The following is a 26859-nucleotide window of genomic DNA, read 5'->3' as shown; positions in this document are numbered from 1 at the left end:
ATGGTCAAACAGGCAATGATCAAAGGACAGTGTCAGGTATGTCAGGGGATATCCAAAATCAGAAACAGTAACAAGCAAAGGTCGGGGCAGGCAGCACAGAATCACAGTCAGTATAAACAATCAAAAGTTACTGAAATGGTGCACATTGGTCAGAAAAGCAGCACAACAACATGAAAAACAACATTTGTACAATCAATTAAAATATTATTAGTATTTTTTTTTTAAATCTGAATTAAAAACAAGATTTGCAAACAGTGGTTGCAAGACACTTTCATTCATTTATTTGCAGTGGTGTCAAAAGTATTGGCATTCATTACTCAAGTAGAAGTATAGATACTAGGGTTTAAAAAGACTTTTGTAGAAATTGAAGTATCAACTCAAGCTTTTTACTCAAGTAAAAGTGTAAAAGTACTGGATTAAAAAACTACTTCAAGTATTAAAGTAAAAGTAATGTAAGGGGAAAAAATGGCATTAAGAACAAAAGCTTAGGCCGCGCCACAGGGGCCTAATGTGCACTACCCCACCTCCTCAAAAAAACATTATTCTAAAAGCCATAGGCCATAATGACTATAACGTTATATTCAAATGTTCATGTTGAAAAAGTTGGGATGCACTAGGCTACCTGTTTCAGCTGCATATATGCCCATTGAAAATGAACGCATTTTAGTACAATGCAAATACATTAAAGGACTAGAGATATTATGACTAGTTGCCTATAAGTTGTTATGGTGCAAAAAGTCAAACTTCAGAGGCATGTCATCAATAACCTTTAATGGAATGTAAATGTACATCCAAGCTTAGCTGCAGGAATCTGCGAGGGCAATGGACAAGAACATTGGTGCAGGCTTAGTAACAATTACTCTTGTATGGTTGTCTATATACAATAAACATTATAGTGCTGTCAAAATGAATGATTAATCCAAGTGATTAGTCAAAAACTAAAAATGAAAAATAACTCATACTCCTAATACCTTTTTGATTGATAGCTTCCTGTATTCAGTACATACGTCTGGTATGGTCCAGTGTGTGTGTGTGTGTGTGTGTGTGTGTGAGGGGGGGGGGGGGTAACGAGTTACAAAGTTGTTATATCCTATTTATCACAACATTGTCAATCGCGTCGTCAATCGCAAACGATCATTTATTAAAACGTCTCGCTACCGAACTACCTACAGTAGCTTAATTTGTTGAGGATGAAGAGAAAGCACCCATTTGGTAAATGAGCCAGTACTGAGAAATAATAACTTTTAAGTAGGGTCCAGTGCCTTTTTGATACTTTTAAAACTGTACCGGCGCCTAAACGGTGCCTGAACCGATACTTAAAAAAAAAGAACCACAAAAAAACTATGGATAACATTAAAGAACATACAAATATTCAAAATAAATCCATAGCTTTCATCTTGGATCCTCTCATCCAGTCAGTGTCAGTTATGGTTGCACTAGCAGCAGGTTACCCTGCCCTGCAGTTTAATAATCTAGTTAAAGAGAATACAAGTCCCTTAATCTAAGGCTAATAAATGTATTTCACAATCTGGGTCATTATTTAATACAAAACCACACATAATGTTTCTACTGTATCTCTGCCACTCACTCTGATATTTAGTTAAGATGAGTGCTGTCTGTCACTGTCTTTAATCAGTTCTGTGAATTACTGTATGCTAATTCTTTATAAAGTAGCAACAATGTAGTTTTTAAAATACAGAATTGTGCAAATGTTTTAAGCACATTAGTATTTTCACCACAAAAAAAGGGTTTTAAGCCAGATATTTATATGTTTTGCTGTAGTGTGTCAGTAGGAAATATCAGTTTGCCATTAATTTTAATAATAATCTAGTGCGATTTTGAATGCACAAGCAGTCTGACAACGGCGAAATGAATGTTTGGAAATGTAAACTGATATTTTATACTGACACACTACAGAAAAATATATAAATAAGTGACCGAACACCATTCTTTTAAGTGAAAATACTAACGTGCCTAAGACTTTTGCACAGTAGTATATGTATAAAGTACGTATGATTAAATGAAGTATTTTTAAATAAGTGAAATTAAAGTATGTGTTCCTTCATATGTGTTAAGGGCTATATTTTTGCTGTGTCCTCTGTTTGTGATTAAGTGCGCTTGCGCTGCTCCGCCGCGGTCTGCGGATTGTAGAGCGCACTGAAAGACGGAGAGGAGACCGGTCTGACGCCGGTTTCATATGAAATTTAAGGGGGCTGACTCTGAGGCGATCGGATACCGGTTCCGTACCCAAACCCTACTTTTAAGAAATATATTTTTTGATAAACGAACCCAAAACTGGCTATGTCCTTGCTGGAGTGTGATGTGATTTGTGTCATGTGCAGGTGTGATGGATCGCGTACAAACCAATAAATCAAATTAAAATCCAACCACAATCAAATTCACTCCATCCGGATGGCGCAATTTATCTGGATAGGTTTTTTTTTTTTTTTTTGAATGATGACAAGCCGGAATGAAATAGCAGTAACGAAGCTATTTTTAAATTGTAAGGAGTAGAAAGTACAGATACTTGCGTGAAAATGTAAGGAGTAGAAGAAAAAAGTCGGCTGAAAAATAATTACTCAGGTAAAGTATAGATACCACCAATTTCTACTTAAGTAATGTAACAAAGTATTTGTACTTTGTTACTTGACACCTCTGTTTATTTGTTTATTCTTTCATTTAAAATTCTAACCAAAAACATCAGCTACAGTTTTAATCAATAGTGATTAACAGTCAGGGATGGGCAAAATCCCCAGTGTTAATTTAACACTGAGTGTGGACACATATAAACACTGAAGCAGTGTTAAAAGTAACACTGAAGCAAGCAAACACTGGTCAAGCAAACACTGACCACTATAATGGTGACACACAAATTGTGATTTTTCTCGCTTGGTGATTCTGCTTGTTAACATCAGGTGTCTTCAATAATGGTCAATCATAACTCAATTAACTTCTTAATTATCTCATTAACTTCAACTCTGCTTCAGTGTTGTGCACTTGAAATATTTATCTTAAAAATGAAGATGATGTTTCCATGAATAACCTTTAGCATCCATGGAATCTTTCCATTCAACAAAAGGTTCTTTACAGTGGAAAAATTCTTTAGATGTTTATAAAGTTCTTCACACAAAGAAAAATGTTTTAAGAACTGTTCTCTGAAATATTTGGGGGGGGGGGAGGTCCATGGGGGAAATATTCTGATTACAACATTATGAATTCATATTATGATATCTGTAAGTTTAGGAGGAAAAATTGTGCATCTGTTTTCAGTCATTGCAAAGGTGAGATTCTATTTGCTTGTGTGCTTTTACTCGAGTGATCAAACTCACTGTCACTTTGTGACACAACCTCTTATTTTCCTGAAGAAGCCAGTAGCGTAATCTAGTGGGCAGTCTCTGAATCTATAAAATCTCTGCAGAGTTCTACAGATCATCATTCCTGTCATCCTCATTTCAGGACACAAGAAAGACAACAACAGATCACCAACAAAGTGAAAATGTCTGAAGATAAAATAGATGTTGAAGAAAGCCTTTGTGATATAAAAAGAATTTTCAAGAAAGATTACGGTAATATTTTCATTTTAAGTTTGCTTTTAATTTTTTATGTACAAATGACATTTAAGTGAAATATAAGAATGTAATCTATTAAGTTACATATTTTTATTGTAAGTTTTAAACCCCCATCTCTATAACCCAATATGAAGAATAGTGGGGGTCAGTAACCTTTTTGTGGCATTTTTCCATAGGCTACTGCCACTAAATAAATAAATTAATCACATTTTAAGAAGCTTGCTAACAAAAGGTAACACATTTATGTGAATACACTGTTTGCATCACTTTATTTATATAGTTTGTGGAAATGTGTGATAGCTTTTCACTTAATGTTGTAGTTCTCAAATTAGGAACATGTATCCAGAGATGATGTCGGATAGCAGTAACTTTGCTTCTTAAGTTTAGCATTTTTAACAAATTTAGCATTTAACTCACCTTGATCTCTTGGCAAATTCAGCGGTTTGGTGTCAGTAATGGTTGCTCTAGCAGCAGGTTACCCTGCCCTGCAGTTTAATAATCTAGTTGGAGAGAATATCAGATATTGTAGTCTATTTGTTATTTAGCATTAGTAGTTTAGGAAAACTAAAACATTTTAAGAATTATGCCAATATGTTGATTAATTTAACAAGTGCATACAATTCATTCCCAGTTTTAATATATTGATCGGATAAACCTTCCTCAGTCATTCTAAATTTGATTTAGAACTGTTAGCCTACATTTGTGATCTCTCATTAATACTGTAAAGACTTATAAAGCTGAAACAACATATTTATAACAAAGTATTTCTAATAGACAAAAATGTGTCTCCACAGAGAAAAGACAGACAAAAATCACAGAGGATCTGGAAAACGTCAAACAGAAATACTCCGTAGAATTTTCAAAGGACATCATAAAGGCAAGTGAAGCATCAGAATAGAAAGAAGAAAGTTTCTTGTAAATAGTAGGAATTTAGACATTAACAAACAGAAATCATCTCATTACAGTCAAGTGACTGATTAGATGACCTAGTTGGTGAGAGACTGACATGTGCTAAATCACACCTCACGCATAAACACATCTGATAGCTTAACAGTACCATTTTTTCAGTTTTCACATGTACAATATGACCTTATCAAATGTACACTGATTTTTTTTTTACTTCTATAATACAAATGATCAAATAAATAATGGCATTATATTCAGTTTAAATCCATTGTGTTAAATCCATAATCTCAAGATAGATATTTAAACATCAATTCAATCATATTTTTGTAAAGTAACTCCAGATGATGCTCTCTGCTTCTGACATTTTCTTTAGGTCAGTTTTATAAAACCTACACCATTTACTATCTTGCAGATCTTCAACGACCCCATTCATGGTCACATTGAGCTGCACCCGCTGCTGGTGAAGATCATTGACACTCCTCAGTTCCAGAGACTGAGACACATCAAACAGCTGGGAACTAAAAATCTGGTGTATCCTGGAGCCACTCACACTCGCTTTGAACACTCAATCGGGTAACTTTTTCTCCTTTTTCAAGGCTGTACCTTTACTTAATTTTCCTTGCAATAAACTGGTTATCATTGTGTGTGTTAGTGTGGCTTATTTAGCAGGATGTCTTCTCAAGACTCTACATGAGAATCAGCCGGAGCTCAACATTACTAAACATGATTTCCTGTGTGTTCAGATCGCTGCTCTTTGCCATGACATGGGTGAGGAGCACAAACATGCACGTGCATATTTACATAGAAAAAAAAATATATCTGTTGGGATAAGAAGCACATAAGTGTGTATTTCATTGCTATTTTTTTATAACAATGACCGCTTACCCACCCCCGAAATTCAATGCCACTGTGATTTTTTTTAATAGTCTGTTTTATTTCATAATTAAAATGTATTTCACACTCATTTCACACTTAGTGTATGTCTAAAAAGTGTTGTAAAGTACCTTAAAGTACATTTGTTTGAGAATAGTTTATTTAGTTTTTCAAACACAACAAAAATTAGAAAAAAAAAATACACTTTGTTTTTCTCATAGTCAACAAATGAACAATAAGGGAAACATTCTTTCTTATGGTCACTATAGTCAAAGTTTGCTTTATTGCCACTGACTGTATACAATTTCTACAACATACTCTTCAACTGGAAGAGGAATGTACATGGCTTTTTTATTGTATGTGTTGAAGTCTCTGGCTCTGCAGCTAAATTTGAAAGAATGAGGTTCATAACTGAACTCATAAAAAAGTAATTTATCAATGACAAAGTAAATTAATAAAAGTAAATTCAAACAGTAATTTATATATAATAAAGGCACGTTACGTTGTCCTTTCAGGTCATGGTCCATTCTCTCATTTGTTTGATGGCATGTTCATCCCGGAAGTCCAGCCTGATGGTAAATGTCTGAGTTTTCTTGATTCAGTGATTTCAGCTTTGCATGTAAGCAATCAATAATTCATATTTAGCTGTTAGATATTTAATGCTGAACCATAACCAAGGCAAATATAGAGATTAATGTATATAACTGAAAGAACGATGTAGCTTAAGAAAATCAAATGAATTAAGTTAAATAAGTTAATTTAATTTATTCTGAATATTTAAAAAAAATCTGATAGCAAACTGAATATTTTACCATTGCTCAATAATTGTTGATGTCCTTATTAATACAATGTAATAGTTTGTTTATGTTGACTATTATAAACCTGCCTCACACAATGCATAAAATCTCTTCCCATTTCTCAGATGAGCATTGGGAGGTAAGCATCATAATTTCCCTATACAGATATAAACATGTATTTCAAAGTCAGTGTGCTACAAAGCATGTAGAATATCAAGTCAAAACATTCAGTCAAGCTTATTTAATTTTCTTAATGTGTCTGGTCTTTTGAATGATGGTTAAATATGGTAATAGAAGAAATGACTATAATTACTGTAATACGAGTGTGAACTGAATGCAGTGAAAGACAGTAATGCAAACTGAATTTACTTATTAATGGGTTGCAGTCATACGCTAAAAATTGTGTACATTTGTAATTTCAACAGCTGATCTACAACACACAAATAACAGATTTAAACAGTTATGCTAATACATATAAACTGTCTGAATAGAATCTGTCAAAATGTTCCATTTACTCAACTGTAAATGTTCTGTTACTGTAGCACTTCTTTGTGTTCACCAAAAGAATACGGTTTCATTTTCATTCACTTCCATGCTCTGAGCATACACTTCAAAGTTACTTCTTCATAAAATTAGAATAATAAAAAATAACATTAGAATATAAACTACTAAGCAAGTTGTGTAGTTATTGTGTACACTTTAATTGTACTGCTGTGTATTTATGTTGACCTTCTGAAGCACGAGCAGGCGTCTGTTGACATGTTTCACTGCATGAGAAAGAAGAATGGACTGGACAAAGAGATGGACCGCTTCAGACTGAATCTAGATGAAGACATCAAATTCATTGAGGAATTAATTCTGAAAGGACAAAAGGATGGCAAGGTAAAACTTGTGTTTAAGCTGCTGTTTCAGCATTTATCAGGATACAGCGTTTAAGTTCAAAATATTTTCCATCTTGCAGTGGTCAATGAAGGGCAGGACTGAGGACAAGTCTTTCCTGTATGAGATTGTGGCTAATAAAGTGAATGGCGTTGATGTGGACAAATGGGACTATTTGGTTCGGTTAGTTTTTTTTTAAAGTGATGTTTAATTAGCCTATGTCAGACTTCGTACTTCCGCTCAATTTAGCTTCTGTCTATGAAGTAAAGTGAAGTAGCAGAGTTTGGTATTACTAAGCTAATATTTAATATGATTTGAACAGGTTATGAACATCTGAAGATAAAGTATAAATATGGCTCATTGTAAATGTGTTAAGTGATTGCATTAGTTAATTCCTCTCTTATTTTACATGCAGAGACTGTTATTATCTCGGCATTCCATGTGGTTTTGACTCTCAGCGTCTGCTGAAATCTGCTCGAGTGTGTAACGTGAACGGGAGGAAACACATCTGCTTCAGAGACAAGGTACCTGACAATTCATCTTTTCATTTACACCATCACTATGTGTGTATATGATTTTGTGTTTTTGTTCTTCACCAAGAGATTCACACCTTTTCACTTATATCCAGCCACTTCTATCAAACTTGGCAACACTTTGAAAGCAGTCTTACTGTGAAAATAAAATACCACGTTTTACCCTGATTGTATCCCTCTGATTTGAATGCTCTATTTATAAGGAGCTGCTGCTGTTTATAACCAGCAGGAGCGCAGTGATGTGTGAACTGAATTTGGTGGAAGTAATGTTTGTGACAGTAAAGTTATTAACCATTATGTTCAATAACCATGAAGTTATTAACAATTTTTCATAATAAAAAATCATAAAAATGAGTAAAAGCAATTACTTTCAAAATGAAGTATCAGTAGTAGTATCAGTAGCGTAGCCAGAAAAGAGACTCTGGGTGTGCATATGAAAATCTGGGTGTGCCACATTTATTGTCAGATTACTGTGCAAAATTATGGGATAGTATTTTTGTCGCACTGCTTCCGTCCAACCATACTCCTAGTGGTAATTTGCAGGTCATGTCAAAATGTCATTAATTGTTAAATGTAATAATTTTCTTCCAAATACGATAATTTTTAACTTCTGGTACGATACTTTGACATTTCCAATCTGGCAACACTGTCTGTTGATGTTGGGCCCGGGGAGGGAAAAACATCCTCATCAGGTGTAACGTTAAGGCCTTGTGTCCGGCTGTTCATCAAGCCAAGGTTTTTTGCTAAAAAAAAAAATTAAGAAAGGAGTTCTGCGACATATTGCCAGCTAGCAATGTGCAATCAAAAATTATCTGTTTATATCATAGATTGCTGGGTCACAGTCAGCTGCTGTTTGCTGATTGGTTGGCAGTCCAAATGTCGGCAGATATATTTTAACAAAAATAATTGAAAATGTAAATTACATTTTAACATTTTTAGCATTATGGCACCATATATTGGATTCTTATTCCTGTGCCCCTGAGAGTATGATTTAGAATGTTCAGTGGCGTCACAGAACTGCCAGATTCAAACAGCTTTCGCGTGTTGGCTGGCACTGAGCCAGAGACGGACGCGCTCAGCGCTTGTCAAATATCACAATTAATGCAGTGTTTTCAACCACATAATGTTTATTTTAGGTTTCATACATTTAAATATACATAATCACTAGTAAAACAATACATTGGTAGTTTGTAAAATACACACTGATGTCTATGGAAGCAGCAAGAACTATCTAATCAAATGTAATTTGCAGACGTGTTTTATTCATATATCAGACAGACATAGTGTCACGTGAACCAGTTATGTTCTGTGATTGGGCATACGTCAGTACTTACGTATGCGTGACGGATACAGGAAGATAACACAGGAGAGATTCATGTGTATGCGGTTGCGTCATGTTGAAATAAAGTGAGTTAAAGAAGATCTACTGTCTCCTCATATATATATATTACACGAAGATAGTACACTTCACATGGTGTCAGAAGTGAACCCACACAGTACGCTGACTAAAGGAATTAGTTTGACAGGAGAAAACCGGACAGGATGGCAAAGTTAGTGAAGCAACAGAACAGCGAGGCTGGTGCATCAGGGCACGTTGATGAAGTGAAATCAAAAGTTTATAAAAATAAGTGGAAAAAAACACAATACGAGGCAGCAGGAAGACGAAAAGAAAATGAAAAGAAAAACTTGTTGAAAAACTTTAAGTTGAAAGAAAAAGTCAGTGGTAGATGTGGACGCAAACATGCAAGAAACAAATGTCCAGCTAAAGACAGAGAATGTAACAAATGCCACAAAATTGGCCACTTTGCAAACAAATGCAAAACCAGAATGATACAAGATGTGACTGAAGAAGTTGACAGCTTATTCTTAGGATCAATAAATGAGACTATGACCAAAAATGAGGCTACAGTGGATGAAGTCATCACAGATACAGAGCCACCATGGCGCACAACACTAGTGATATGCCACACTCCAGTCAGCTTCAAGATTGATTCTGGTGCTGACACGACAATAATAAATGAGGCTACATATAGCGGCCATCTGTGTCAAGCCGAAACTTAGTCCAGTCACCTCTAAACTGGAAAGTCCAGGAGGAAAAGTGGTCCATTTGGGGCAATTCCTAGCTAAGACGCAAGAGACAAAAGGAAGAAAAACAACAGACTGTTACTTTAGAGTAATAGTGGCAAAGTCTACTTGTGATAATTTACTGAGTAGATCTGTCAGTGTTCGTCTGGGTCTAATACAACACATTGAAGAAGTGAGTGTGTTTGGGGAACTAGGGCTGCTTAAAGGAGACCCCATAAAAATAGTCCTAAAAGAAAATGCTAAGCCATACAGTGTCGTAGCCCCTCGCCGCATACCCATTCCGCTGCTACCTAAAGTAGAGGAGGAGCTTAGGTGAATGGAGGAAAATGGCATAATAGAGTGCGTGACGGAGCCTACAGAATGGGTAGCGCCTATGGTGCCTGTGTGTAGGTCTCACTAAACTAAACGAGAACGTGAAAAGAGAAAAATTCATCTTGCCGACCACAGACAGCATCTTGCACAAACTGACTGGAAGTAAGGTGTAAACAACTCTGGATGCTGCCAGTGGATTTTGGCAGATGGCTCTGGATGAAGAAAGCTCAAAATTAACAACCTTTATAACACCAAATGGACGATACTGTTTTAAACGGCTCCCATTCGGGATAACATCAGCACCAGAAATATTCCAAAGGAGGGTGCAAGAACTACTGCATGATCACGAGGGCACAGTAGTTTATATGGATGATATTCTTGTGTTCGGAGCTACTCTGGAAGAGCACGACAGCCGCCTGAAAGAGGTGATGGAGACAATCCGTGCATCTGGCTTAAACCTTAACTGCCAAAAGTGTAAGTTCAGGCAGGCTTCCATTCACTTCTTGGGCCAGGTCATCAGTCAAGAGGGCGTAACTCCAAGCCCAGAAAGAGTGTCCGCCATCACCGCTCTGGAGACACCTACAAATGTGAGTGAGTTAAAAAGAGTACTTGGTATGGTGAATTATGTCGGCAGATACATACCCAACTTGTCACAAATCCTTCATCCCCTTAACGAGCTGTTAAAGAATGCAGTAGCATGGGTGTGGGACTTGCAGCAAGAAGCAGCCTTCCAGAAAGTAAAATCGCTGATATCCTCTGCACCCATTCTTCAGTACTTTGATCCAAAACTGCCCACCGTAGTAGGTGCTGACGGATCCAGTTATGGATTAGGAGGGGTGCTGATGCAAAATCATGGAGGCACACTTAAACCGGTAGCCTACTGCTCTCGTACACTAAATGAAGCGGAAAAGAAGTATGCACAAATAGAAAAGGAGTGTCTTGCTAGTGTATGGGCCTCAGAAAATTTCTATCTATATCTGTGTGGTCTGGAAAGCTACAAACTACTAACAGACCATAAACCACTGGTGACACTCTTTAACCACAGAGACCTAGACAAAACTCCACTAAGATGCCAGCGACTTCTGCCTAATGAAGTTTAACCCAGTCGCTGAGTACATCCCAGGAAAACACCTGATAGTACCCTATGTGTTGTCAAGGCACCCAGAGTCAAAAGTGGACGACACAAAACTGAGTGAGGACATCCAGGCATATGTGGACTCCATCGCAGAACTGGAAAGGCCTAAAACAGTGCTGGAGCGCATAAAAGCAGAGACAGAGAAGGATGAAACCCTACAGAAAGTTGGACAATACATTAAGTCTGGCTGACCGCGATATAGAAAGGATGTCGTGAGACCTGCTCTAGACTATTTTATGGAAAGAAGTAGTCTCAGTGAGCATAATGGACTGGTAAAGAGGGGAAACCAAATAGTAATCCCACAAATAATGATAACTGAGATGCTGGAGAGAATCCACCATGGGCATCAAGGCCTAAACAAATCCAGGGAGAGATACAATGATGCTATCTGGTGGCCAAAGATAAGCCATGCAGTAAAGGAGAAAGTGTCCTCATGCCCACACTGCAATGAGCACAAACCAAGCCAAAGCCGGGAAACACTCATCACAACGCCTTTGCCGAAACTTCCGTGGCAAAAACTAGCTGCAGATCTTTGTGAGTTTAAAGGAAAGCACTTCCTGGTTGTTATTGACTATTATTCAAGATGGCTTGAAGTATTAAGTCTCACCCAGACCACGAGTGAAGCAGTTATAAGTAAGCTGATGAGCATATTTACACGGTTCGGGATACCTGAAGAGCTGATTACAGATAACGGCCCACAGTTCACCTCACGGCAGTCAGGACTTCACATCTAAGTATGAAATCCAGCACACTACATCAAGCCCATACAATCCCCAAGCTAATGGGATGGCGGAGCGAGCTGTCAGGACCGCTAAAAGCATCCTTAGGCAAAAGACCCCCAGCTAGCTCTCCTGATCTACAGGGACACTGCTACGGAGCCGACAAAAGAAAGCCCAGCCAGACTCCTCATGGGAAGGAGACTGCGAACCACAGTTCCCAGTTCACCATCAGTTGAAACCGTCATGGCCAAATCTGTCTACCGTCAGGCAGACAGATGCCAAAGCTAAGCAGGCCTACGAATACACCTACAACAGGAGATACTCAGCTAAGCAGCTTCCCACCTTGGGGGTCAGAGACAGAGTGCGACTGAAAACAGACTCAGAAAAGACATGGAGAGGCACCGGGGTGATTCAGGCTTCGTGTTCCACTCCCCGTTCGTTTGTGGTGAAAACGCCACAAGGAGACACCATCAGACGAAACCGGAGGCACCTGCAGATTGTCAACCAAGAAAGGAACGACTCTCCAACACAATTACCAAAAGTGTCCACCCCGCCGGGCAGCATAACATCAGCTACCTTTCCAACTCAAAATAATTCAGAGACTGGTAGCATAACATCGTCACCCAGAGTTTTGAGAACACGCTCTGGACGTGTTGTGAAACCTGCCGTCAAGTTAACTTACTAGTCAGAAGAAATGAGTTAACTAGTGATGTTCACAAATGAGTACAGACCACTTATGTTGAAGGACAAAAGGGAAGGTCTGAGAAGAATGTTTGTTTATATTTGCTTGTTCAGATGTAATTTGTTAATGTCTACTTAAACAGCAAGTTAAAAATAATATTGATAAATAGAATAAGAGATCTTATGTGTATTTAATACATTTTCAAAAAAAAGAGAATATGGAAAATATTGTGTTTTATGCGGAAATGTAATTTCAGACTATGTTTCTGAGAAACAGTTGTTTTGTTTAATACTGTATGAATCCTTAGACTAAAAGGGGGAGATGTCACGTGAACCAGTTATGTTCTGTGATTGGGCATACGTCAGTACTTACGTATGCGTGATGGATACAGGAAGATAACACAGGAGAGATTCATGTGTATGGGGATGCGTCATGTTGAAATAAAGCGAGTTAAAGAAGATCTACTGTCTCCTCATATATATATATATATATCATTGCCCACTATAATGGTGATACACAAATTGTGATTTTCTCGTTTGGTGAGTCTGCTTGTTAACATCAGGTGTCTTCAACAATGCTCAATCATAACTCATTTAACTTCTTAATTATCTCATTAACTTCAACTCTGCTTCAGTGTTACTTTTAACACTGCTTCAGAGTTTATATGAGTCCACAGACTCCACACTCAGAGTGTTAAATTAACACTGGAGATTTTGCTGTGTACCTTTCACTATATAATAATAATAAACACAGTTTCTGTGTTCAAGTATTTTAATCTGTTTCTCTCACAGGTGGCTGATAACATTTATGGGATGTTTCACACCAGATATACTCTTCATCGTGAGGCTCTTCAGCACAAGATCGGCTATATCATTGATGTCAAGTGGGTTTTGTTTGAATAAGAGCATATTTATGCATCTCTTTTTCTGCTTGCATCCTGATATTTCCCCTGATTTTGTCATTGCTCACAGGTGTATGCTTGTTTCTTTCTGTATGTTAGGATCAAAGATGCCTTCGTACTAGCCAATAACCAGCTAAAGATATCCGAAAAAAAAGATGACATGTTAAAGTACACAGAACTCACAGGTCAGAAACACCATGGGTAGAAATTGAGAGAGAGATGTTCCTTTCTAAAAAAAAAAAAATACACTAAGTAAAAATAAAAGAAAACCTATTTTGGCTATTTGATGTGGCTAATATTAAATTGAATATATATTTGATCAATTAATCATCTAAAGTAGTTATCTACTTTGTAATAGAAAACAGCTGAAGGGAGCACTTAAATCGCTTAACTTTGAACATCAAGGTCCAACTGAGTTGTCACCGGATTAAATTTGATTCACCTGCCTATACATATATAATATTCAGATCGTATGCTGTTTTTATGAATGTTGACTATTTCCCTTTCCCCTTCTCTTTTTTCACAGATCACATTTTTGATCAGATCCTGCACCCATCAGACTCACACCGTGATCTGACTGCAGCTCAATGCATTCTAGAAGATATTGTCGAGAGAAAGCTGCCAAAGTTTGTGGGAGAGGCCCGACTGAAGGAAGATGGATTAAGGGTACTACACCTTGTGCAAACATGTGCAAATATAATAGTTTTACTTTATATTGATAATGGATATCAAAAATGTATATTTAGAATTTATATTTATATTTATAATAAATATCCATATGTATTTGACTGGGTAACTTTTTTTCCATCAAAAGCTCTTAGCAAATGCAGACAAAACATGAGGACAAATTAAAAGGAATTAGCCAACTGATTTATCTGAAATATTGGTGAGACTGTAAGTGGTAGATCCACTTACTGTATTATCAACAAAAGGAAGACAAAAGTGCAATAAAATAAATTAACAAAAGAGAAACAAGAGTAATCAATAACTCTTGAATTAATTTCATGAATGGAAAAGGAATAAAGTGCATAAGATGCATAAAAGTGATTCAGTTGGGTTTTACTATGGCAGAGTTACAGTTGGTTATCTTCTGAAAAGATAAACAGAAACTAAAAAGGTGGAAAAACTTCTCATGCATCAAACAAACGATGAAGATGGCCAATTTTTTTCTTATTTTGTTGAAATATATATTTTGTTCTATTTAGTTCTGCCCTTCGTAATCAACAGAAGATACTTGTATGTTTCCCAGAACACAAATTAAGTTCAGTTTACCTTGATCTTCCAAAAGTTTTCACCCCCCAGCTCACAGTATTAAGAACTAGGGCTTCCCAAACGTTTGAATGGGGTTATTTTAATAATTTCAGCAATTTGTTGTCTTAGGGTTAGGGTTATCTTTTATGTAAAATATTTTACTCAGGACAGTACTAAATAAAAAAAATAACATGCATTTAGTATGATCTCTCTTATTTTTTGAAAATTATTCACATTTTCACAGCTTCTGAAAGTTGTTTCCAAACTTTTGCATTCCACTTTATATGCATGAAATGTTCAGTTTCTAAGCTTTTTATTGAGAAATCACAGGACAGTGTTGAGAATACATTTCCACGCTGAATGATTCTATTGCTCGCAGGATCCCCACGTGATGTACGTGCTACTATCTGAAGCCTATGTGTGGCATTATAGAGCAGCACCGCATTATATTAGAACAGTGATGAACTGACCTGTACTAATAGATGTTTTAAACGTGCATTCACCCATTTAGTTTTGAGCATCCAGTAATATAATCGCATGTGTCTTGTGGAGAACTTTCAGTCTTCATTTATTTGTCATGTCCTGTTTGGAAATGGAGCATAAATGTGCAAGTCCTTCAGAGATTTCTTATCCTGTTGCGCCCTCTAAAGGACCAGCGACCAGTCGACTACAAGCTTCAGGGCAGAGCATTAAAGTTGACTAGTCTGTGCAACCCCTACCTTGAAGTGAAGGTTTGCTTGCCTTGTTGCAAATGTCTGTCTGACTCAGAACAAGGCTGACAACATTGTCTGTTGAAAGGGGACCTTTATCCCTTTACAGTCAGCAGGAGATTGCAATTTGCCGCTTTTCCTTTCTACTGCTGTGATTGGATGCTGGCATCAGAGGGACAAGTCTTTAAAGTGTCTTTAAAGTTTTACTGATGCATTATTCACTTTCCAAACCACAGCCAGAACACTTTTGGAAATATTACCAATGCATTAAATACCAACATGATGGAAATAGATGAACTGTCAAAGATGTATTCATGTGTCCATCAACAGCCGAGTTTGTGTAAAATGTTGTTCTACACATCGCTGTCACTGAGAATACTTTTTTCTCCTGAATAAGTATTGAATGGATATTTTGTAGTTTACATCAGTTATTTGGTTTCAAAACATGGATCTGTGTGATCTCTCTGTTTCACCTACTACTGCTGTATTTTAGTCCATCAAGTTCCACTCAAAATGTAGCAAATCTTTGTCCACTACTGTGGTCAGAAAGGGGCCCCACCATACCTGGGCCCAGGATTGTGCTATTCATTACACAGCATATCTTTACTGTTCATCTAATTACCATGAGTAACAATACATATGCAATGAAAGTAACAAATGCAGCTACCAGAAGATGACAATCTCATAGGAAAGCCTCGATCTCTCTCCTCTGTTTGGAACACTCTGGCTTCTTTTGTACTGTTCCACTCACACCCACAGCAAAATCCCCAGTGTTAATTTAACACTCTGAGTGTGGACACATATAAACGCTGAAGCAGTGTTAAAAGTAACACTGAAGCAGAGTTGAAGTTAATGAGATAATTAAGAAGTTAATTGAGTTATGATTGACCATTATTGAAGACACCTGATGTTAACAAGCAGAATCACCAAACGAGAAAATCACAATTTGTGTGTCACCATTATAGTGGTCAGTGTTTGCTTTAGTTGGGATCTTGACCCTTCAGTTATTAACTTTAGATTTTGTGTGGCTGTGGTAACTGAGTTGTAGCATAGAAACAGACCAGAGCCAAAGCAATCTTATGGATTTGATTGTGGTTTGGACTAAATTGTCACGGAGTGGCCTGAATGCCTGAGTTCAGGTTTCTTTACTGTGTACATAAATTAGGTGGATAAAAAAGTGATCCAGCATTTTTGGCATAATATTACATGTTTTTAAAAGTTAGTTCTATATAAAGAAAGAGTTCTTTAGTTTAGACACACAGACATCAAGAATCAGCGTGAGCATCACAACAACGGTGACCATCAAAAAAGCATGTTGTAGCCAATAAAAACTCATCCATGGCTCCCATCATGCATTGTGGCATGAATAAATTATGAGCTTTTTTAGTATCTAGTTTTATGATGTTTAGAGTAGATCTGTTTATCTGAATATGCTGTTTGTCATCATTGTTGAGATTCATACGCTGATTTTTGTTATATTTGTGTGCCTAAAACGAAAACTCTTTAATAAAAAAAAAAAAAAAAAATCAGAATCACTTGCAAGAGATGGCTACAAAATGTATAGAAAATACAGACTCTTTCGTTGTGGAATCAAAGCTGTTACAATCAATAATGAGCGATGAGAAGAGACTTTAAAGTGATTAAGGTCAAGCAACGATTACATTAAAACATAATTATCACCACTCGATGATTTTTGCTCTTTGCTCTTGTCGAAGATCCCAACTAAAGAAAACACTGACCACTATAATGGTGACACACAAATTGTGATTTTCTGGTTTGGTGATTCTGCTTGTTAACATCAGGTGTCTTCAATAATGGTCAATCATAACTCAATTAACTTCTTAATTATCTAATTAAATTCAGTGTTACTTTTACAGTGTTTATATGTGTCCACACTCAGAGTGTTAAATTAACACTGGGGATTTTGCTGTGCCTTAACAAGCTGGAATGCTAAACTGAGCATTTTATGCTGACCATAAGCACCCCATAACATGTGTTTGCTATCCTTCTGTGTCAAATTAATATGTGGATGACAGAGAGTCTAAGAGAGTGTTAGAGAGAGTCAGATCACACAGAACCTATTCTGTATGTTATTGAAGATAAAAACTGTTAAATTGTGTTTCTTCTCTGTGTCTGCTTTTCATTATTATTATTATTATTATTATTATTATTATTATTATTATTTAGTCTAGTACTTGCATATGTAATTGAATAGTTACCTTCTGAATCCTTTAGGAAGAACTGAAGGCCAGATTAGAAGAGCAGCCTGATAAAGCCTCCAGGATTAAAGTGTATCAGGTATTGTGTCACACCCCGGACTCATTATGTTGTGTTTTCCATTCCACATGTTCTCTGTGACCCAGTTTCTGTCTCCCGTGTTTGGTTAATTTGATTCCAGGTGTGTCTATTTTCTTCCCCATGTGTCCCATGTCCCTATTCATTTAGTCATTCTTTTCACCTGTGTTTCCGAGTATCTTTTGTATAAAAGTCCTAGTCCTTTCAGTCTGTGTTTGTCGGGTCTGCAAGTTACATATGTGTATCTTCCCCAGTGGTCTATGTTGGATATCCCTTATGTTGGATTAATAAGCTCTTATTTCGCTTATCCTCAGCTCCATTTTCCTTCTGGATAGCGTATCGCGAAATCTTGATTCTCACTCAATTCAAACATTTATGGTATGAAATCGTCATGATTATGAATTTTCTTCACACAAAAAGTAATTGTTGTCTTTACAGAGAAAAATAAAACACATGAATTTCATATTTGGGTTTCAAACATTTGGACCATTCATGTTCCAATACCCCATGTTTCCCATATGCAAAATCAATGTTTTGAACAAGTTGATTTTATCATGATTGCACAAGTGAAATTAATGTGGTTTTTCTGAAAGGGTGGTATCTTTTCGAGGGGGAAGTCGTGGCCTAATGGTTAGAGAGTCGGACTTGTAACCCCAAGTGTCATGTCACTTTCCCTATTATCTATTTTTTCATGGTTTTTAAGTTTGCAAAAGTTTTGTGCCAGGGATATTCTTACTCTATCTACAATATTAAATAAAGTATGTGTTATTATAAAATGACTATTTTTGACTAAATATCTAGACGAACATTAATATATATATGTATATATATATATATATATATATGTTATATATCACTGCATGATGTTCATACACAAATTGAGTTTTTTTCAGATCTTTATTTAACACACTGCATAACTTACTATTGAAGATTTTAATAAGCCTTACTACTCTTACTTATTTTGTAGTGATATATATATATATATATATATATATATATATATATATATATATACAGAGGTGGGTAGTAACGAGTTACATTTACTTCGTTACATTTACTTGAGTAATTTTTTGGGGTAACTAATACTTTTCGGAGTATATTTAAAGATGGGTACTTTATACTCTTACTTGAGTAAATTTTTGGGGAAAAATCTGTTCTTTTACTTCGTTACTGTGGGCGACGCTCCTCTCGTTACTTTATCTTAATGCAATAAATGTTATAAATGCTTCAGTTTATTCCAAACGCGCCGTCTGCTTTTCTCTGGGCAATGAGCGATGCCCATTCGCGAATGATTCATTCTTTTGAGTCAATTCTGTTCAAAGGCTTGATCAAACCAATCGGCAAACGAGTGAATTGGTTCATGAATCAGTTTGAATGAGTCGTTCAGTTCCCTGTCGCACGCGCTGAGCGTCTGAAGTGGTTCACTCAGAGTTGTAACGTTTAACATCAGCAGCGTTGAAAACGTGGCTATGGAACTGCACTGAATTGAAAGCAAATCTGCAAAGGCTATTGCTTGCGATGGAGATCCTTATTAGATGAACACCGCATGTGCTGTCTACTGTTTAACAGGTAATAACTTGGGCTACATTCGATTACAGTACACGATACCACTGTGACATTAGTTTGTTGTACGTGTGTGGCTTATAACAGAGGGGAGTCAAGAGATAGATGTGTTTATACAGCGCTGCGCATTATAACCAATCACACATGATTCTTTTGAGCTTATTAAAGCATTGGCCAATCAGAGGTGTTCAGATGAGTCATCGCTAAAATGCCGGTGCTTCCTTCACTCGCTCGCTGACTGAATACCTCTTTCTGGCGAATTCTCTCGTCAGAAACAACAAAGTGCAGATGTGTGTACGAATCTTTAATTAAGATATTGATTTCACAGTGTTAACAGTTTCAGTGATTTTAATGGGAGTTTCTGAGAGTGATTGAAATCTAGACTGTCAGTGAAAACTATCTTTAATAATGTAAATGTTATTTGCTCTCTTTCTGAACAATGAAAGGTTAGTAGTAATATTTATATCACATTAACTTTCAGTGTTAAATTCACATTTAATATAAAGTCAGTCGTATTAAAAATATGTTATGGCATGACACCTATATCTGTTACTTAAGTAAACAGACAAGGTTTTATAATAAATTACATAAATTGGAGTAAAGGCTGATGAAATATATACATTTATACACGCACACATACATTACATACATTTTATCTATATATCTAAATAAAAATAGGCTCAGTATAAATGACCCAAAGTAACTAGTAACTAACTACTTGAGTAGAATTTTTTCCCGATACTCTTTTACTCTTACTCAAGTAACTATTCAAGACTAGTACTTTTACTTTTACTTGAGTAAATATTTCTAGAAGTACTTTTACTTTTACTTGAGTACAGTTTTTGGGTACTCTACCCACCTCTGTATATATATATATATATATATATATATATATATATATATATATATATATATATATATATAATTTAGTGTAGTTTTTGACTGATTGATTCTTGTAAACCTTTAGGAAGAACTGAAGAATAAATGGGAGAAGGCAAGGATTGACAGCCCTCTGACAGTTGGGGACTTTGAGATTCATGTAAGTTTCAGTGGGTAAAAATAAGACATTCATTTATTTTTCGTTTATTTTTCTATCCCATCTAAAATTTCTTCTCATTCAGGTTCTTGAGATGGGATTTGGTGAAGTGGGTAACGAACCCATAGATAATGTTCATTTCTACAGCAAAAATGACCTAAAGACAGCCTTTAAGATGGAGAAGTACCAGGTATGAAATCTTAATTTTATCTCATAAATTGACAGAACTATCAATGAATATGTGACTGAATCCTGATCTCTTTAGTTTAATCTCTATTCATAGTCCTGGTAGGAGAAGTGCTGGTTAACATGTTGTGTTTGGTTTATCCTGTTTTCACAGGTGTCCAGTCTCAAGCCAAAAAGGTTTCATGAATATCTTATGAGGGTGTACTACAAGAAAACTGATGGCAGTTATCGGGATGTCCAGCAGAAGGCAGAGAAGAGCTTTCATGAGTTTTGCAAGAACAATGAGTTAATTGATTTAGGTAACTCTGCATTTCCATCGATTTGTAGTGAATTATCATCTGTTGCCAAAATCACAGCTTGAGCTACATGAAATGTATTACGAATGAGAAAGAAGTCTGTCTGTCGGACTTCATGTCCGGGTCAAATTTTCATCTAAACACATTTATAAGGCCATTCAGAGTATTTGTGTTTGTGTGTGTGTGTGTGTGTGTGTGTGTGTGTGTGTGTGTGTGTGTGTGTGTGTGTGTGTGTGTGTGTGTGTGTGTGTACTGTATGTGTGGTTTCAGATGTTCCAAAAAATTTTCACAATTAAAAGAAATAAAAATAATAATTATTATTTTATTTTTTTGGTGAATCGTGATTTATTTGCGAAAACATCTGATGCAGATTTCACATACCTTTTTGGGTATGCATGCTTGGTGAATAAGAACCATTTTTCTTATTTATTTTACTTTTAATATTTGGGCCAATTTTCACATTATTCTCTAGACATTATGATTTCTCATAGCAATGAAACTCCATCAGCCAAAGAACACATTATCAATTATACACATACTGCAAATGTATATGATAAGTGCCAAGGTCTGAGACGTGCAGATGTGCAACATTAATTAAAAGGCATTTTAAAGTACTGAAACTTACATATGACTGAAGTAAAATGGTTGTGGAATTTATAATAAATTAATTATTGATTTTTCACTGTTTCACAAAATTTCCATATATTTTTTTTATTACAACTGTGGCAAGTTGTAGTTATTTTTAACACACTATAGTAAAATATATTGTGCTCAGGTCCAAAAACAGTCATTAAATCATTATTAAAATCATGAAATTTATTAAAATAAATAAACTGAAACACAATAAAATATTTCCTACACCATATATTATTTCCTTTTTTTACAGGAGTCGAAAATGGGTCTGTTGGAAACCTGTCACAAAACAATCAACCTTCCCCAGGCAAGGTAAAAATGCAAATGTCACTATTAAATGCAAGACTGAAAAATATTATTACATAGTCTAAGAAATTTTTGTAACAAACACTAGGCTCTGGTGGAAAGTAAGAAATCACAAGACGTCTGGTCAAACACATATCAGCTCTTAATGAGTTGTGCAAACACATTTATGCAGTTGTGGATCTGAATTAATTGGAAATAACAATAATTACATTATTACAGATTATTTGCCCTCACAGAAGAACACTGTAAGAGTGTTGTTCAGAAATATTGCAAGATGAGAAAGTGTAATCCTATCAGTCATGTTATCATGCATTGCACCACCCAAAGTTAACACTTATTGTCAATAATATTACTAAATAGTACTTTTAGCAATAAGATACATGTAGTCTACATTTTCAAAGATATACAAGTATAAATCTTTTTTTTTCTGTTTTCTGACGTGTGATCGCAAAGCAATTGAACACTGAGAATTACCATAAAGCTTTCTCTTTACCCTTAATGATCCTATATACATACTCAATAATACAAGACACTGTATTATGAACACAAGATGATATGCTCACAAATCAATATTTCAACATATTTTACATATTTACGACTACTAAACAGATTATGCAGGAATGCATGCAGTGCGACATCAAACAAAGAATCACAAATCTTGTGTTCCTGGAGTTCCTGTGGCTCTGTGGTAGAGCATTGCATTAGCAGTGCAAAAAGTCATTGATTAGATTCCCAGGAAACACATAAAAAATAAAATAAAAAGTAAAACCTGAATGCACTGTAAGTCGCTTTGGATAAAAGCATCTGCTAAATACATAAATGTAAATCAAACATCAAATAGTATGCTTGCAATATATATTTTTTAAAGTAATTAATAAATGAACAAATTACACATTGGTATATGAATGCACTCTGTCACATCATTTAAAATGAGCAGTCTAACTTCATCAATGTTCCTCTGAGTATGCCCCGATGGACAATGGCTGCACCTGTGGACTGATCTTCATTAGAAACTTAGAGGGGGAGACAATTAATACAACTGAAAACACAATAAAAAAAGAAAAACAAGCTACTATACTAAAATTACACAAAAAATGAGCATGTCGCTAACTAGCGTAGACGCTAGCTGCCAGCACACAACATTAGATTAAACTAGTTGTGCAGATAATGTGGCTCAGTGGTAGAGCTTTGCATTAGCAGCTCAAAAGGTCATGGGTTTGATTCCCAGGGAACACACATACTCTCAGCCTTTGGAAGTAAATGAAAAAACAAAGCCTTTTCTTCATTGGTATTTGGATTTTTTTTTTTTTTAAGAAGTGATAATAATAGTTTTTATATTGATTAATAAAATAAATGAATAAAAGTAAAATGTTAATGCTAGTAGCATTCTTTGCAGTTACATTCTGGACGTTTAATTAGATTCATGATATGAACTGCATTTATGTTTTCCATTTTCTATCTTGTAGATCTTCAATGACCCCATTCAGGGTCAAATTGAGCTGCACCCGCTGCTGGTGAAGATCATTGATACTCCTCAGTTCCAGAGACTGAGACACATCAAACAGCTGGGAGGAACATATCTGGTATATCCTGGAGCCACTCACACTCGCTTCGAACACTCAATCGGGTAAGGCTTGTTTTTAGTTTAGTGTTTAATATGCACATGCAAACAGCACCTTGCTATCTACCCTTGCTAGATCCTCTTCAGTTTGCCTACAGAGCAAACAGGTCTGTGGACGATGCAGTAAACATCGGACTGCATTATGTTCTGCAACACCTAGACAGACCGGGGACCTATGTGAGGATCCTGTTTGTGGACTTCAGCTCGGCTTTTAACACGATCATGCCAAACCTCCTCCTGCCCAAACTAACTCAGCTCTCCGTGCCCACCTCCGTCTGTCAGTGGATCAACAGCTTCCTGACAGACATGCAGCAGCTAGTGAGGCTGGGAAAATACACATCCAGCACCCGTACAATCAGCACCGGAGCTCCCCAGGGCTGTGTTCTCTCCCCACTGCTCTTCTCCCTGTACACTAATGACTGCACATCTAAGGACCCCTCTGTCAAGCTCCTGAAGTTTGCAGATGACACCACACTCATCGGCCTCATTCAGGACGGTGACGAGTCTGCTTACAGACAGGAGGTTAAAGAGCTGGCTGTCTGGTGCAGTCTCAACAACCTGGAGCTTAACACGCTCAAAACAGTGGAGATGATCGTGGACTTCAGGAGAAACCCCCCTGCACACCCCCCACTCACCATCATGAACAGCACTGTGACTGCAGTGGAGTCATTCAGGTTCCTGGGCACCACTATCTCTCAGGACCTGAAGTGGGACATTCACATTGACTCCATTGTGAAAAAGGCCCAGCAGAGGTTGTACTTCCCTCGCCAGCTGAGGAAGTTTAACCTGCCACAGGATCTGCTGAAACAGTTCTACTCCACCATCATAGAATCCATCCTCTGCACTTCAGTAACTGTCTGGTTCAGCTCAGCTTCTAAATCGGACCTCAGAAGACTACAAAGGGTAGTCCGGACTGCTGAGCGAATTATCGGTACAACCCTCCCATCTATTCAAGAACTGTACTTATCCAGAGTGAGCAAAAGGGCTGTTAAAATCACTCTGGACCCCTCACATCCAGCACACTCCCTCTTTGAACTGTTGCCATCTAGTCGACGCTACAGAGCACTGAGCACCAGAACGACCAGACACAGGAACAGTTTCTTCCCTCAGGCAATCCATCTTATGAACAGCTGATAATAACTGTGGGACACACTACACTATTTATATTTATATACACTACACTTTTTATCCAACACACATACTTAGCGTACACGTAAATCTTTTGCACATAATATACATGTACATACATGGAACACACTATACTACTTATATTTATATTTATATACACATACACTTATTTATCCAACACACATACTTAGCGTACAGTTAAAATTTTTCCACATAATATACATGTACATACATAAATGCTCATTTTAATATACCTGCCATACATTGTCAATTTGTATATTGTCAATCCTTACCCACCTATTTGTATTTTTTTGCATTTTTTATTCCTTATTGTGTTTTTTGTTCTGTCGCTGTTATGTTGCACTGCGGAGCTCTGTCACGAAAACAAATTCCTCGTATGTCTGAACATACCTGGCAATAAAGCTCATTCTGATTCTGATTCTGATTCTGCAGCTGCCACTGTTCTGTTTATTTTAACGCAAACTGCCCTCTGCTGGCTCGGAGTAAAGTGTCAAAGGCGGGGAAAACAAATATGGGCGGGGCGACACGTGTCGCTCCGCCTCGAAGTGTCGCCCCGCCCCATCGTCCAGACTGCACTCTGCGGTTACTCCATGACATCAGCCTTTTTACAAATTCACATTTTTGTTGCTTACATAGATATGATAAAGGCAGCATGTTCAAAAGGTTGTAAGGCCCCCAAAACAGAGTTATTGAAGACACCTAAAGTTCACGAACAGAATCACTGAAGGAAAAAAATAATTAACTTGCTTACCATTGTAGTGGTCAGTGTTTGCTTTAGTTGGACTCTTGACCCTTAAAAATTTCAACTGATTTTTATTGGTTGCTTGTTGTGATACAGCAGCTAGACAAGCCAAGAAGGAAATGAGATCAGACGGTGTTATTTGTTTTTGCATCATCATTTGATCTGGGTTTCTGAGTTGGGTGTCCCTTACGAAAAATAATCATGGTTATAATATGCACATGCAAACAGCACTTATTCTTTACAATAAGTTTTTTATTTGTTAACATGAACTACATTAGTTAACATGAACTAACAATAAACAATGCTTCAGCATTTACAAGTCTGTTTCGAACATTTCTATCATTAAAAAAATGTCAACAGATTATATATATATTTGATATTTGATTTGCAGTTGATTTTACCACATGCTCAATCGTCAGTTAGTTCATTATTTCATAAAGATTATTTTATTTTCTTGATTTTAGGACAAACACAGTGTCTGGAAATTACATTGAAATAACATGAGTCTAAATCTAATGCATCCTGAGAGTGTTGATTTGGTCCAGAAACAGTATAAATTATGTCTAAATGAACCTTAAATGATTTTGAAATATTTCCACTGACCACTTTTGAACTAGTTTTTAACCTTGTAAGGAGGTTCTCTGAACGTCTACAGAAGACGTCAAAAAAAGACGTCATAAAAACTTTCATTCTGGCTCCTCAGTGGATGTCTTTTCAACAAAGACATAAAAAGACATCCACTGGACGTAACTTTGCACAGTGGGAAATAATGCCCATCATCACAGAGTTCAATATGGAGAATCAGTCAACTGATCAAATGATGTAAAAGCTGGATTTATCCTGTGTTGTTTGTAAAATTATGTGTTGTCTTTGTGTAAGGGCGGCGTATTTAGCAGGACGTCTGGCAGAAGTTCTGAAAGAGAAACAACTGAAGGAGTTTAAAAATGAACAAGAGGAGTTTGAAAAGAAACAAGATGAGTTTGAAGAGAACATAGAGGAGTTTGAAGAGAAACAAAAGAAGTTTAAGAAGGAAAAGGAGGAGTTTAGAAAGAACAAGATCAAGTTAATTAACGAGAAAGACATCCTGTGTGTCCAAATCGCAGCTCTGTGCTACAATTTAGGTGAGTGCCAGAAACAAGCACACTTGAGCAGAAATAAAAGTCTATCTATATCTATACATCTGTGATTACTCTTTGTTTTGAACATCCTTCAAAAGAGGGGAACAATGTAAAGGGATTTAAATACTAATAATAATAACAAATACATAATATACATTAATATAAAATGTATTCTTTATGTAGACTTATTTACAGAATTGGAATTTATGTAAAGAGTTTTTTAAAATTACATTTGAAATGCTAAACGTTTGTTTGATGTAAAGGTGAAATTTAAACAATGTTTGCTAAAAATGTTTGTAGTATTTTGAAATGAGGTAAAGCAAAATATGTATACTGTACTTTTGTACTTGAGTGATTTTATATCATTGGGAGTTATTTTATTCTTTTAACTGACCATTTCCTCACTTTATTTTTTTTAGTATTTTTTTTTTATGTCATGTCAAATGAAAAGAGTATACAATTTTTATCATGTAAAATATGAAACATGTATATTTTACAGTTATGTTTTTCATTAAGGTCATGGTCCGTTCTCTTACGTGTTTAAGGACAGGTTCATCCCTAA

General features: G+C 36.3%; 1 protein-coding gene across 1 annotated transcript; it reads left to right on the top strand.

Moving 5' to 3' along the window:
* On the top strand, positions 1-26859 carry LOC132141758 (deoxynucleoside triphosphate triphosphohydrolase SAMHD1-like). The gene is made up of 17 exons (XM_059551420.1): positions 1-36; positions 4849-5048; positions 5128-5243; positions 5864-5923; positions 6271-6284; positions 6884-7075; positions 7107-7207; positions 7440-7548; positions 13282-13373; positions 13491-13576; positions 13918-14057; positions 17588-17650; positions 20178-20249; positions 20332-20436; positions 23134-23294; positions 26059-26300; positions 26843-26859. The coding sequence occupies exons 1-17, from the start codon at positions 1-3 to the stop codon at positions 26857-26859; spliced, it is 1806 nt and encodes a 601-aa protein (XP_059407403.1).

Source organism: Carassius carassius, chromosome 6 (genome assembly GCF_963082965.1).
Source record: "Carassius carassius chromosome 6, fCarCar2.1, whole genome shotgun sequence".
In the NCBI taxonomy this organism is placed as follows: domain Eukaryota; kingdom Metazoa; phylum Chordata; class Actinopteri; order Cypriniformes; family Cyprinidae; genus Carassius; species Carassius carassius.
The sequence above is the reverse complement of the archived record's forward strand: the minus strand, read 5'-3'. Positions and strand labels throughout refer to the sequence as shown.

Bases quoted from the DNA above. Each gene is read 5' to 3' on its own strand.
- LOC132141758 (XM_059551420.1), top strand. From the start codon at position 1: ATGGTCAAACAGGCAATGATCAAAGGACAGTGTCAG. The intron at 37-4,848 runs GTATGTCAGGGG...CATTTTCTTTAG, and splicing joins TGATCAAAGGACAGTGTCAG to GTCAGTTTTATAAAACCTAC. The intron at 20,437-23,133 runs GTATGAAATCTT...TCTATCTTGTAG, and splicing joins TTAAGATGGAGAAGTACCAG to ATCTTCAATGACCCCATTCA.